At 39.0% G+C, this 13,585-nt stretch overlaps 1 protein-coding gene across 3 annotated transcripts in view; it reads right to left on the reverse strand.

Moving 5' to 3' along the window:
* Positions 1-4,641: 4,641 nt before the first annotated feature.
* Positions 4,642-13,585, reverse strand: part of LOC122768699 (netrin-G1-like) — a 60,814-nt gene continuing 51,870 nt past the window's right edge. For all 3 annotated transcript variants that reach the window (XM_044024997.1, XM_044025087.1, XM_044024922.1), the window contains one exon: positions 4,642-7,445. In XM_044024997.1, coding sequence (XP_043880932.1) covers positions 7,207-7,445 — 239 coding nt within the window. In that variant the 3' untranslated portion in view covers positions 4,642-7,206. The remainder of the gene's footprint in view (positions 7,446-13,585) is intronic.

Here is a 13,585-nt window from a genome sequence, read left to right on the forward strand (position 1 = left end):
CCGCAACTTTCTGTTGGTGTCATCAGTGCTGACGGAGGTAGAACAGAAGTGTGTCTAAAAATGTCCTTTGGTTCAAATGACCCCCTTCTGAGTCTTAGAAATGCAAGAGCGAGGACATGCTGCTTTCCTGTAACAGTATAGAAATAAAGAAGTGGATAAATATGCAGTGGTGTTTGACCTTTGAAAAAAGTCTCTCCCTGAACTAAAATGTGATTAATGTTGGTGTGGGTAAAATTCAGATGTCACTCTTTAGAAGTCAGTTGGGTTGGGTTCAAAAATATTGATCATTTTAAAGTTACGATATCAGTTCATAAAATCCTTGGATGGGTTTGTGAACACACTTCAGTTTGTTTTGTAAAACCACATCACTGTTGCTTTCCTCTGATGAAGGCATGGGTGCAGACAGTGCCCTCTGCTGGAAAACATGGAACTTACTTCAATCTGTCTGATGCGCTTCTGGGCTGTATATTTTCTACTACTTTTGAATCATTACTTATAAAGGTACTATAGAGCTGCACAGTGTGATTATTCTATTCAATAAAAATGTAACACATTAATATTGTTAATGATGCACCAGGTTAGGGAGATCCAAATGATTCAAATGAGCTCATCAAGACTGAGCAGTATTTAACCTCGGTTTAACACTCTGCTCTTTGCTGACTTGGTCAGCGTAGCATGTGGTATTGACATGCAATGGGTTAGTATTTATCTTTTGAGTCTGCTTTTTGAAATTTCAACTGTGATAATCCAGTGTTTTTTTTACTCTGTGCTCAAGGTCCACCTCTCTGAAGCCTTATAACCTTTCCTTTGCCTCGAGTTTTCTTTTCAAGTTCATTAAATTTCAAACTCTAAACAGAGCCTCTGAATCCAGTTTGTGGGTCCTACATTGGGACATTGTGAATCAGAATTGAAATCATTTCAGGAACTCAGTCGTGACAACCAGCCTTGTAAACCAGGGCAACCAATGAGTGATATTTATTTTGTTTGGCCAAATGATAAAACTTCACTATTTAAAATAACAAATGATACATGCAACTGTGCACCCTAATTAAACATTTATTGAACCGCACTTTGAGTCCGTCTCCAATCGACACTTTGTGTCTGCACTGTGAGGAGTTTTGAATATAAATAATTCATAACATAGCAGTAAATCAAGCAACTCAATGTTGTCAAAGTTTTAGCAGCATTTATCTGACAACAAAAATCTTTAAATACATGAATAATTATTAGTTAGCCATTAGTTTAACCGCCCTGCATTTGCAAACTTTCCATACTCTTCTTCAACTTGTTCATGATCCTGTTTTGTCGTTATCTGCATCTGAGAGCAACAAACATTTTTTTTGTTTTACCCTCAAAACTTTTTGGACTAATTGCAAAAATACAGCACAAAGTGCAGAACGGGTGTCATAAAAAACCAAAACACTTTTATTGCACTCTGTATTTTATTGCAACATGTCATAAAGGTAATTGTCCTTCACAAATGCTCACTCTATAGCCCAACACACTGCTATAAAACGTCTTTTCTAACAACTGTCCCGGGCAACACGGTCTCAGGTGTCCCACTTAACATTCTGCAGAGCTTGTTCACAGAGACAAACCTTGAACAAAAGTGTTAAATCACAGTAGGTGGTTTCGCTGTGTTGCTGAATAAATACAATCCTGTTCTTTTATTTGGGGTAAGAGTGCACTGATGTGTCACTTTATGTCACATCTGTTGACCTTCCACTGTGGCACCGTCTGCCACTGCTGAGAAGTTGATAATAATGACTGGGACAGAAATAGCGGTGCAAGTCTTTCTAAACAGTGACTCTTTGATATCAGACAGAAATACAGGATGTGACTCACAATTTGTATCTTGTATTTAGAACACTAACGTCGGGTGATTTTTCACCCACACAATTATGAATATGTGATTTTAATTATGTTGCTGTTGTCTGAGTTGCATGGGTCCTTGTTTACCTTCATGTTGTTTACTGACACTATCAAAGGTAGGAGTGATTTTTTCAGGTGGGTTTTACCTGAGGTTAGGCTCATTTTCTCCCCAATGATGATTTTTTTGTTTTATAAGATGTATGTTTGGAAACAAAATAAGAGTATTTTCGATTTACCTTGTATTGTTTTACAGCAGATAGTGTATTTACTGACAGCGTGGTCACCTGGGTGAAGGTGGTCATTCCAAGCGAAATAAAGCATAAATATCCTGATCCAAGGATATTTAGGCTGCACTGACTAGTTATGGACATTGAAATGAACTTCTTTTCAATTCACTTTTTACCTTTACTACTATGAATGCAGTCTAGCATTGAACGGTAAGTGGTAAAGAAAAATAAAATTATGCAAAATGAATGTAGTATAGATTGACCACTAAAATGACACAAATGTGGCTGTGTATGATGACCTCCATAGTCATAGATTGTGTTATTTGTGCGTGGAGTTATAGTTAAAAGTAAAGTAACCCCTCAAAAACACCTTTGAGAAATGACTGGAAGCGGTACTTAGAAAATGAGTTTGTGGTATACAGTATACAGTATACAGTATTACACAGTGGTATACAGTCTTAAATAAGTCTTCCATTGTAAGTCGCTTTGGATAAAAGCGTCTGCTAAATGACATGTAATCTAATGTAATGTAATGAAATATATGAAATAACATTCAGAGGCTTGCATATATAAATGTAAATGATATAAATGATGTATTATTATTATTATTACTATTATTATTATTATTATTAATAATAATAATGATAATAATAATAATACTAATAATAATAATAATAATAATAATAATAATAATAATAATAATAATAATCAAAAGTGAGTTCATTTTTGTTGATTGGTTGCCATGGTTTCAGTTCCGGTAATCGTTGAGGGAGCCATTGCCCGTACAAAGGCCGTAGTCCGCTCGCCGGTTCCATTGTTGCCTGTGTCACTTCCGGGTTAGAGGTCGCGTCACCGACAGGTATGTCCGCACGTTGTTTCACTTCGCTGGTCGTTTAGTTTAGTTTAGTTTAGTTTAGTTTAGTTTAGTTTAGTTTAGTTTAGTCTCGTCATGATGCTGAAGGCCTTGGTGTTGTGTTGTCGGGCGCCTGGTTGTTGTGTGCGGCTTCGTGCTCCCTGTGCGCGCTGCTGCGTCTCTCTCTGGTCGCTGGTTGGTGCTAGGTGGCTAATGCTAGTGTGGATGTAACGGTCCGTTACTACAGTATAGTTGTAAGGTACTGCGATTTATTAAATATCTGATTTGTTTTATTTTGCCTTTTCATTTTATAATTACACAACATGTATGTTTAAAGTTTCTATTTTTATATTTTATCCTGGTTCATTGCTAACTATTTGTATACTGTATATATTTCCAGATTGTCTACTTTATTATTGTATTTTATTTAATATTTTCTCATTCCAGCTTATTGTCTATTTTACTATTTAATAAAGGTAAATAAAGAAGGTATTCACTGTACGTGTATTAAAATGCAACTGCATTAGTTGTAACGTACCTGGCAGTTTCTAATGTTCTTCTTGATTAGGTGTTATTGTTAAGCACCTCTTTGGGCTGCTGCTGCTGCTTTGTGTTCACTGTGTTTGCTGCTGCTGCTGCTGCTGCTTTGTGTTCACTGTGTTTGCTGCTGCTGCTGCTGCTTTGTGTTCACTGTGTTTGCTGCTGCTGCCGCGGATGCTTCACAGCTGACTTCCATCCCAAATACATGCTGCACAGGACGATTGTTCGGCCTGTTTGACTGGGTACTGTTCCCCTTATACAGAGTGACTGTGTGAAAGTGTTCATTATTTTTGCGTCTGGGTTAAACGGGAATTTGCTTATGTAATTTTATAAGACTTTGTTTTGTAATTTATGTAATTGTGTTTGTTTTGGTTTTCTTTTATTTTCTGTTGTTATCTATTCAGTGGTTGATATCTGGTTTGTTTAGGCCTGTGACCTGCCCATGTTTATAGTTTTGTTGGGCTTGGAGTCGTCTTTTTCTTCGGTTTTGTGTAACGCCACTAATTTGTTTATCCTCCCCTTCTCAGTTGCTGTAGGCCGGTTGTGATGTGGTGGTGGCATCCCCCCGTCTTGTCTTGCTGTGTCCCTGGGAGCGGGTTTTTCGTCACTGAGAGTGTCTGCCACGTTTTATCGAGATTTTAGAATTAATGTTTAATAAAAATTTCATGTTAACTTGGAACCATGTCTCCTGCCCCCTGAGTGACCTGAACTTGTGTGCCTTGTGTCCAACAGTAATTCCCTGGGTGAAATTCAAGCTTTCAATATTAGTTTCCGACCTTCTCACCTCCTACGCTCGCCACACATGTATGCATCGTTACTACAAGGTATCAGATAATCTGTTAACAGTAGTTACAGTATGAAATTGAAGAATCAGAACATTAAACCTAAAGCAGATTGAGTCATAAACAATATAAACACTTCTCAATGGTTATCTAAAATGTGTCATAAACATCAGAGACATCCTATGTTCAGCTGTGTGGGGTCTTTGGTCTTCAGTGGACACGAGTGTCACTGGTCTTCAGTAGATAGTGGACACACGTGTCTTAGGTCTTCAGGTCTCGTAGTTCTGGATGTAGTGGTGTAGTTTTCTTCTCATTCACGTCTGTGACACAATAACATCAGATTTCTTGTTGAAGTAACTTTGGTATCTTGAATAGAAATATGTCATTTTTATTAGAGGACAATTCAATGACATTGAAACAACTTTTTAGTGAAAAACAGTGTTTGTTTAGTGCAGTCAATACTATTATAGCCTACTAAATGTTTATCTGATGTTAGAGGTCACCTTACTAACTAAAAACCAGCAGCTATTTATGAAAATAATATAAACAATAACCTGAATTACAGCCAAACTCAAGTGAGTGAAACAACTGAAGACATAATCAGCAAATGTGACCATCAGAATATCCACCTCCTAAACCTAGAATAAAGTCTAGTCTCAAGTTCCATTCCAAAAGCAGTGACGGCAGGATTATATTTTACAGTAATTACAAAACCAAAAAACATCAATCGTGTGCTTTCACTCAGAACTGTAAATGGCACCAGAAGTGTTTACCGAGTTACATTTTCTTGCCTGAACCAAAACAAAGCAGCGGTCAGCTGTGATGCAACACCGGCTACTAAAGTTAACACGTACTTAATAATCCAGGAGGAAGAAGTCAAACTGTGCGACCATCTTGAAGCACATGTCGTTGTCCACTGAAAACCTTCCCAAGGTTAACTCTCGTTTTGTCTCTCGCTCGATCAAACTGTCTTTTTCATTTTTTAGGCGTATCCACTTTGCTTTCATTGGCTTAACCCCGATCTCTGCCTAAGGCGTGTTTTAACACGCTGTGTACTGTGAAGCAGAACGTTGTCCATGCGTACTTGGACCTAACGGTCCGTCCCAGATCAGAGGCTGAGGAGACAAAGAAGGAGAAATACTTACGTTGTGGAAATGATGATCATTTATCATATCTCATCAATAGAAATGTTGCCCTGTGTTACTTTAATCTTGTTATTGTCCGACTGAAATGAATGTAGATGCCCATTTTTTTTGCTCCAAAATCACATCCATGTATATGGAGTCATTTTTCTGTGCGTTCACCCGCTTCACAAACCTCTCGAGTTTCCAAAAGTTGCTCTCTGAGGCACGAGTCTCAAAAAAGGCCTTCGCTCCCCCTTTTCATTGACAGTGTCATTTAATGAGAGGCACTTACAGTAGACTCTAACACAGTTAGGAGTTTCATGACAACCTCAGGAGGGAAATTAATCTCTCAAATGAAATTGGTCTCAGTGCTCAATATGTCACCCAGTTGGATGCAACTTCATTCCTAATCATTGAACCTCGGTGAATTAAAGCTCATTTTCTGAACGTGTCGCTTCTTGTGGGCTCTCACAGCAGGATTCAGGCTTTCAACCTCACCAGCTTCGAGAAACCTTCCCCGCTTCCCATTTGATTCAGGGATTAGATTTTATTACAGATTTGAGCTGGACAACCTCTGTGACAGCCAAGCAATCTCCCCTTTTTTTTTTTTTTTTTTTCCAACTCGTGTTGATAAATTTACATAAAGCTAATGGAATTTTGGATTGAGATTCTTTTCCAATTCTCCTACGGTTTATGAGCACCAGAAGGATGGATTACAGCACATTAGGGAAAAACAATCTTAGTCATGGAACCAGGAAGTTATTTGTTGACTGATATATTGTTTCCAGCAACTGTGTCTGTTGCTACTACAAGTACTAAAATGACAATCAGCTGTTTTCATTTGGCCGTACCCACAAACAATACACCGTTTAACTGTACACATCTTCAAATGTCATGTTACGGGATAATAAAAAGACTATTTTCAACAACAAGACAAAGACATGGTATCTTTTTCCCTTTGGTGGAAGTGTATTGTATAAGTGTGTGTAAACAGTAGCTCTCGTATGAAGAGAACCGTGTGCCATACAAGCAAACAAATGATACAACCACTCATAGTCCACATCTAGGACAGGTCGGCAGCAATAGAAAACAAGTAATACATCGTTTCACTTTGCGTATTCATGAAAATATCTGTTTTTATACAAAAATTAAATACAGTTACAGTATGTTACAACTTTTTTTTTTCCATAAAGTGGAGCTGAAGCATGACCGCGAAGCTTCCTAGAGAGGAACAAAAATAGACCGTACTACACTGGTACTTGTCAAGGGGCTTGATAATAATACATGAGCAGCATTTGGCAAAACAACAGACACCCTTTAGCAAATAAATCACCAGAGTCACCAAAGCACAGGAAGTGAGAGAGGAAAGGGAAGAGTGACAGAAAGGAGAGAAGAAGGTAACGAGTAAGGAAGGAGGCAGCAAGGCAAGATGTTTTAAGATGTCCCGTCCACATTGTTATTTTTTAATGACTTCAGATGACGCTTCAAAATCACATGTTTGGATTTGTACACAGAACATGTTTGTTCTCAGAGGGTCGTCTTCAGTCATCAGCCAATGACACAATCACTCCAACTGTTAAAGACAGCAGTGACTTCATCACAAATCCTTCTCTCTCTCCATATAACTTCCTTACGAGTAATACCGTCACACAGGACTGTGGCCGTGGATACACAAGAGAGTTGCTTATGCCAACCGAGCTTATTGTTCACATGTCCTTTTTTTCCCTTCATGTCCTCAAGGTTGAGAGTTAAGTCTCATCCTATGTAGTCCTTGGGTTTAGTTGAGGACGGGAGGTCTGTCCAGTTTCTCAGCAAAGGGGAACAGTCAGCAGCGGGAGCACTATGAGGGCAAGAGCGAGGTGGCAGGTGATCAGTGGATGATGGAAAGTGGCCCGTCCAGACAATTGGTCATCACACTCCCCTGGGCCCTGGCAGCTCGCTCGCTCGCACAGGATGCCCGTGAAGCCAGGGGAGCAGTGGCACCGCTGATGATGGTGGCACGTGCCGCCGTTCTGACAGCGCAGCATCGCGTTGTCACACACACGAGCTGCAGAGACGGAGCAAAAAAAAAAGGAGGAGGTGATTAATAGATCACTCAGGGATACGGCAGCAGAGAACATCAACAGGCAGGTTCACAGGGCACAAGCTGCCTCCTCTGGTCCTGTCTGCATCGCTCTGTGTCCTTACAGCTCAGCTGACACATTAGAGAAGGCGAAGCCAAGGACTTTTGTGAAGGAGTGCAGAGAGGAAGAGGCGACAAATAAGCAGGCACATGCTGTATAGATACAAGAAAACAGCTCACAGCTTTTCGTGAATGCATGTCCACGACAAAAGCACACACACAGACATTGTGTGGATATTTTTTGTGTGGAGTACACAAAGGACTTTAGAGGAAATAATGCTGGCCCAACAAAAGAGCAAACAAATCATTGTGACGATGAAGTGAAGTTAACGAGTGAATGAAAGGATGTCAGAGTATTAACGGCCGTTGTTCAGAAGTTAAATAGTTTCCTTGGAAATGCAGAGAGCAGAAGATGAGGGAATGACATCTGGTCCCACAACAACAACAACAACAACAACAACACCGCCAATACTTTTGATAAGCAAATACAGTAAGTGCCTCCAGGTAATTCAGAGTTTGCTGTTATTAAGACTACAAGAAACATTGTTGAGCTATTAGCAAATATCCTGTACGATTTTAGGCTGTTCCAAACAAAAGATGCCCAGCATGAAACAATACTGGCAATTTCTTTGATTTTGGCTTCTGAATGGTGGTCCTGCATCAGTGGTGTCCAAACCAGGCTGCATACAAATGCACTGCATTTTAATAAATGCATTTGCTGCTTAATGATTTCCTTCATTCAAATAACAATGTCATTAAATGCAAGCTACTTAGCCAAACGTTTGCAATCTCCTGCTTCTTTTCAGGGCAAATGTCATCCACCATTTTTATCACGCAACTATTTGACAAACTCATCCTTTGTTAAAGGTTCAGCGATTCAAACGGCCACTTCATAGCATGCTTGTGGTGATGTTTTCAGATGATGTACGAGCCACTGCTGGGAGCTGGAGCCAATCCCAGCAGACACAGGGCGAGAGGGGGGGGTGGCGACCCTGGACAAGTTGCCTGTTCATCACAGTGCCAACATACACAGACAAACAACCATTCACTCTCATAGTCGGAGAACCCGGAGAGAACGCACACAGGGAGAACATGCAAACGCTACACAGAGAGGCCCTCGGTCAGACTGGGTCACAAACCCGGGTATTTTTTTGCTGTAAGGTAACAGTGAAAGCCACTAGGCCGGGGTGTGGCCCCCAGTTAGTGTCTTTTTACACTGAATTCCTTGGCGGCAGCAACACTTTATTGGCAATTTAAGCAAATCAAGCAAAACATTTTTTCAGTCCTGGAACTGGGTTAGGGTTAGGGTTCTCTTCTCGTATTAGATGTGGGGGCCGTGACACTGATAAGAAATAAATTGCCGCTTTGTCTTATTTGTTCTTTTTAAGGAAAATATTTACTGACAGTGTCAGAGAGTTAGGATGACCATGTTACAGTGTGTTTGCTGCTTAGGGTTACGTCTACTAACCGATGACACCCTAACATGAAATGACATTTTAATCAGCATGACACAGTCAAATACAATTGTTATTATGGGATGTGGGATAGAATGTCTGGAATCTGCTGCCTCCTCTTTGAATATTTCTCCATACACTTAAAGAAATGTATGGACCAACTGCCAGAGTGCAATTTGTCTGCCTCTGCTGTGCAGCACTAGCACATGCTAATGATGTTACCAACATGCATTGCAGCTAATGACATAGCTAATGACGCTGCTAAGTCGCGTCGCAGCTGGTGTTGGGTCTGATGACTTGCGGTGTCCGCGTGCATCATCATTGACGTATTAGCCAAATGTATCTGCAACATGCACAGTGTGATTTCTAATCTCATTGTATAGAAATTTACAAATGTATCTGCAACATGCACAGTGTGATTTCTAATCTCATTGTATAGATATAGACTGTTTCCATAAGATAATACTCCTATTTCCAGACAAACAGAGACAGAACAGTTCCAAATTATTCCAGGAAGCCTCTCTGCTGGCAGAAGGTAAGATCCAGGGAGAAGTAATATTTACTAAGCGATTTCAGTGTAATTGGATCGCTCTCTCTGCATAAATAGTAATCACAGTTTTTGGTTTTCAGAAATGTTGCTCATGCATCAGAATAAACTCAACAAATAATCATTGCTGCTGCCAAAACTGATTAAAAGCTATTGGGAATGTGTTAACGTCATGATATTCCCACCTAGTTCACTCAGACAGCACTGCTGGTACAACACAGCATGTGTTACCTGTCCATGCAGACTTTTAGAATCACTTTGGGAAGTTGTATGTCATTTTATGCAACTTTTTTGGTGCATCCACTTTTGACCACCCTGAGACATTTGGTTTGCAGGCTTTGTTGTATTCAGCTATGGAGCGATGAGAATTGATAGCATTATAAGAGCGACCGCTGCAGTCATTCAAACTGCTTATTTAAAAGGCGGCAGGTTTTGTGGCTGTGTTGCATGATAGATCCCTCTCTGTATGATTGTTGAACACAGGGGCAAAATAATGAGTCTGGCAACAAGCCTCTGCTCTTTGATTCAATGACTAACATGGAGACCTGACATTTATCACTGGTGTTTCACATCGAGTAAAGATTTTCCGCCACTAAACTTCCTCGATTGATGCTGGGATATTATGGTGTTTTATATTTAGACACACACACAAACAAAGTCCTGAGCGAGTATTCTTAGCAAGGACACGAGATATAATGCATTCCCTCGCACCTTTGTCATTACAACTAAATGTGTAACCGTAACCTAAACCCATTGCCATTGTAGCCATAAAACCAAGTCTTGAAACATCTCTTTAAAGTTGTGAGCACCAGCCCAGATGCCCCAACAAGGTCAACATGCACTGCATAGACTAGAGATAAGCTGAATAAAAATTGTGGCATGCAAATTTTGCTTGGTTAGATTACTGAAAACTAGCTTGTAAATCTACAGCCACTGTAAATTGAGTGTAAATTGAAATAAGGCAAACTATTGTATTAGCTTGTTAGTAGTTACAGTTTAACATAATCTGTAATATCCTATTAAGAGAAAAGAATGTCTTGTCTTAAAACTTGATTATTCTCTGTGTGCAAAACTTTTTACACATGATTATTCACCTTTTTAAGGCAAAATATAAGAACAATTTCCCAGAAATTAAAAAAGTCTTACACGAACACACACACACTGATTTGTTTCACTAGATAAGTGGTTGTTGTTCACGTCCATTTCCATTTAAAGGGCAAATCAATACTGAACAAGAAAACATATTTATTGTGCAGATGTGTTTGAGTGCAAGGAACTGATTCTCGATCATTTGTAATAAGAGGCAGCAGTGCCATTATGAGAGGGGTCAGAATATGATGGTTATTATTATTCGTGCCAATATTAAAAGCTTTAATCAGTTGTTGAAAAACCGTTCCTTGAAAGCATTTTTGTGCGCATGTTTTACAACCAAATGACAGAAACCTAAAAACAACAATTTAGATTCCTTCAGAACGATTTTAAAATGATCCAGGAGAAACCACATTTTGGAGTTTGAGTGTGTTCTTTTTAGGGTGTTATTTTTGGTTAGCAGCAATAAAAAAGCCTTTATAATGCAGTTCATTGGTTATATAGTAGCACTTTTAGCATCTTAGGATACATAAAGCACAAAAAGAAGCTACAGGATAAATATTGGACTTTGTCAGGTGGTCAGAAACACAACTGAGCCCTAACCCCGCCTTTCATAACTGCTTTCCATAGATAATACTTAGCTGATAATATGTGTGTGTAATGTTACTTCTGCCACCCTTTACAAATTCAGACATTACTGGTTCAATTAGGATTAAATCCTAATGTTTTTAATTAAGCCTTATCCTGTAACTGCATGCAATATTAATAGTATGCTACAGCCTGGCCCAAGTATGTCTCAGGCTCTTATCAGTGCCAGTCCAAGAACGAGACCAAGACACAAGTCACACTAGTCATGCGTGATAAAAATGATCACCTCACCAGTACAAATGTTTGCAGGCCCTGTCCTCAGTGGTTTCAAACATTCAATGGCCTTGTGGCAAATAATACTAATAATATTACTACTACTACTAATAATAATAATGATAAAAAAAAGCTGGTTTGCTCATTTTGTCAGTTAATGGACCATCGCTGCGCTGTGTGTTTTTTGTGTGGGGTCTCTGTTGCCTCGCCTGTGCATTAAGTTTGTTGTGAGTGGTCGAAGGATTATCTGTCTGCCCTCCACCAGACCCGCAGGACCACTGTCACTCTACAAGCATCTGCAGTTCAATTAGTCTGTTTAAGCCCAGGGAGTCACAAGTCAGCAATGCTGTCATTTCAAAACAAATCACACAGTGATTTATTATGTGTAAAATAACATTTGACAATATGCATTTAAATCAATTTAAAGCTTCTTTAAAACCATAACATTTCTTGTTTTCTTATTAGTCCATCTCTGTTTGGTCTTTGTGAACAACATTTGTGTACCGCGTCCTTCATCTGACTAAAGGAGCATTCGTGTGTATACAGCAGCAGATACAACACACTTTTTTGTGTTTTTAGTTGTACTAAAACCTATTATTGTATTATTTTATTGTATATATATATATATTACCTATTTTACAGTTTTATGTATATATATATATATATATATATATATCTTTAGCTCTTGTCTCCACTCTATCCTACTCTGCACGGAGCATCTGGAGCAAAAACAATTTCTCCCCGGGGATTAAAAAAGTATTCAGATACTGATCTTTACTAGTGCAATGTTTCTGTTGCCTTCATCAGTCTTAAAGTAATAAATAAAATAAATGTAATTCTTGTCAGACTGTATGGTTTTAATGTTTCACGTCCATAAAAATAGAGGTCAGGTGAATTGGAGACTCTAAATTGGCCATCGTTAAGAATGTGAGTGTGAATGAGTGTGAGTTTGTCTCTGTATTTGCCCTGCAGTATGTAACCTTCCTTCTCAATGATAACTTACAAGAGATGGATAAAAAATAAAAATAAAACATGAAAGCAGCAGTGGCTGACATTCTTTCACACAGAAAACATTATACTGTACAAATGGTACAAGGTGAGGTACATTTCATGGCTAAAATTGGTGGGATGTCCCTTTAGTCATAGAGAAAATACAATATCATCTCAGTGTGAATGATTTTCCACACACACAATGATTTTGCCTTATATTGGAGTGTTGACAAACTTGGCCCTGACACTCACTACTTCTCGGACTTGCTCTGGCAGCAAGTGACAACACAGCAATCAATTCCCAGCTGAGCACCAGCTTGCTGTCCCTGAGACATATGTGCAGCTCACACCTCTGTCACATGTGATGTTTTAGCAGTAGATGTGTTATGACAGATGCATTCTTGGGCCTTGGTGTTGCACCAAGCACCAGATAACATTCTACACAGCAGCAGCAGAGAAGTAAATAAAATGTCTTCTTGCTGCTTATCTGACTAGAAGTGTGTTTTTTAATGTCAGTTCTATTCTTGACATACTGTAGCACAAGATATAATACAATATACGGCAGTGTGGAAATGTTTGTGTTGTTTTTATATCTGTGAAATTCTGTGATGATTGGCATTTGGATTGGAATGATACAATGATGTAATGCTCAAACACAATTCGACCAGTAACATCAATTAGATTCCACTCCAGGTTTAAGAGAGCCAGGATCATGCTTTCGTTCAAAAAGCTGGAAAACGCATAAATTTTCTAGATGCGTTCAACGAATTGCGTGGCCATTATAGCATTGACAAAACAACAAATCTAGGACATTTGCACAGTATTGTACATCTGATTATTTTGTAATTTGATACACGCTGGATCCACTTTGATTCACGAGATATACATCAGGCAGTTCTCTGCTCCTCAGATGAGAGAACGTCCTCAGACACCACACTTGCTGTCCTCAGATACTCGCAACATGACGACTGTCAGATACACAAACACATTGGAATGATAAGAAGTTAAAAGGGACAAATCTTTTCTATTACTGTTTATATTTAGTAAATTGGTACTTAACCAGTTATTATGGATCCAGTTCTTGCATAATATAACATAGATGTGTATAATTCTTCTTCTTCTTT

This window comes from Solea senegalensis, linkage group LG1 (assembly GCF_019176455.1).
Source record: "Solea senegalensis isolate Sse05_10M linkage group LG1, IFAPA_SoseM_1, whole genome shotgun sequence".
Lineage (NCBI taxonomy): Eukaryota > Metazoa > Chordata > Actinopteri > Pleuronectiformes > Soleidae > Solea > Solea senegalensis.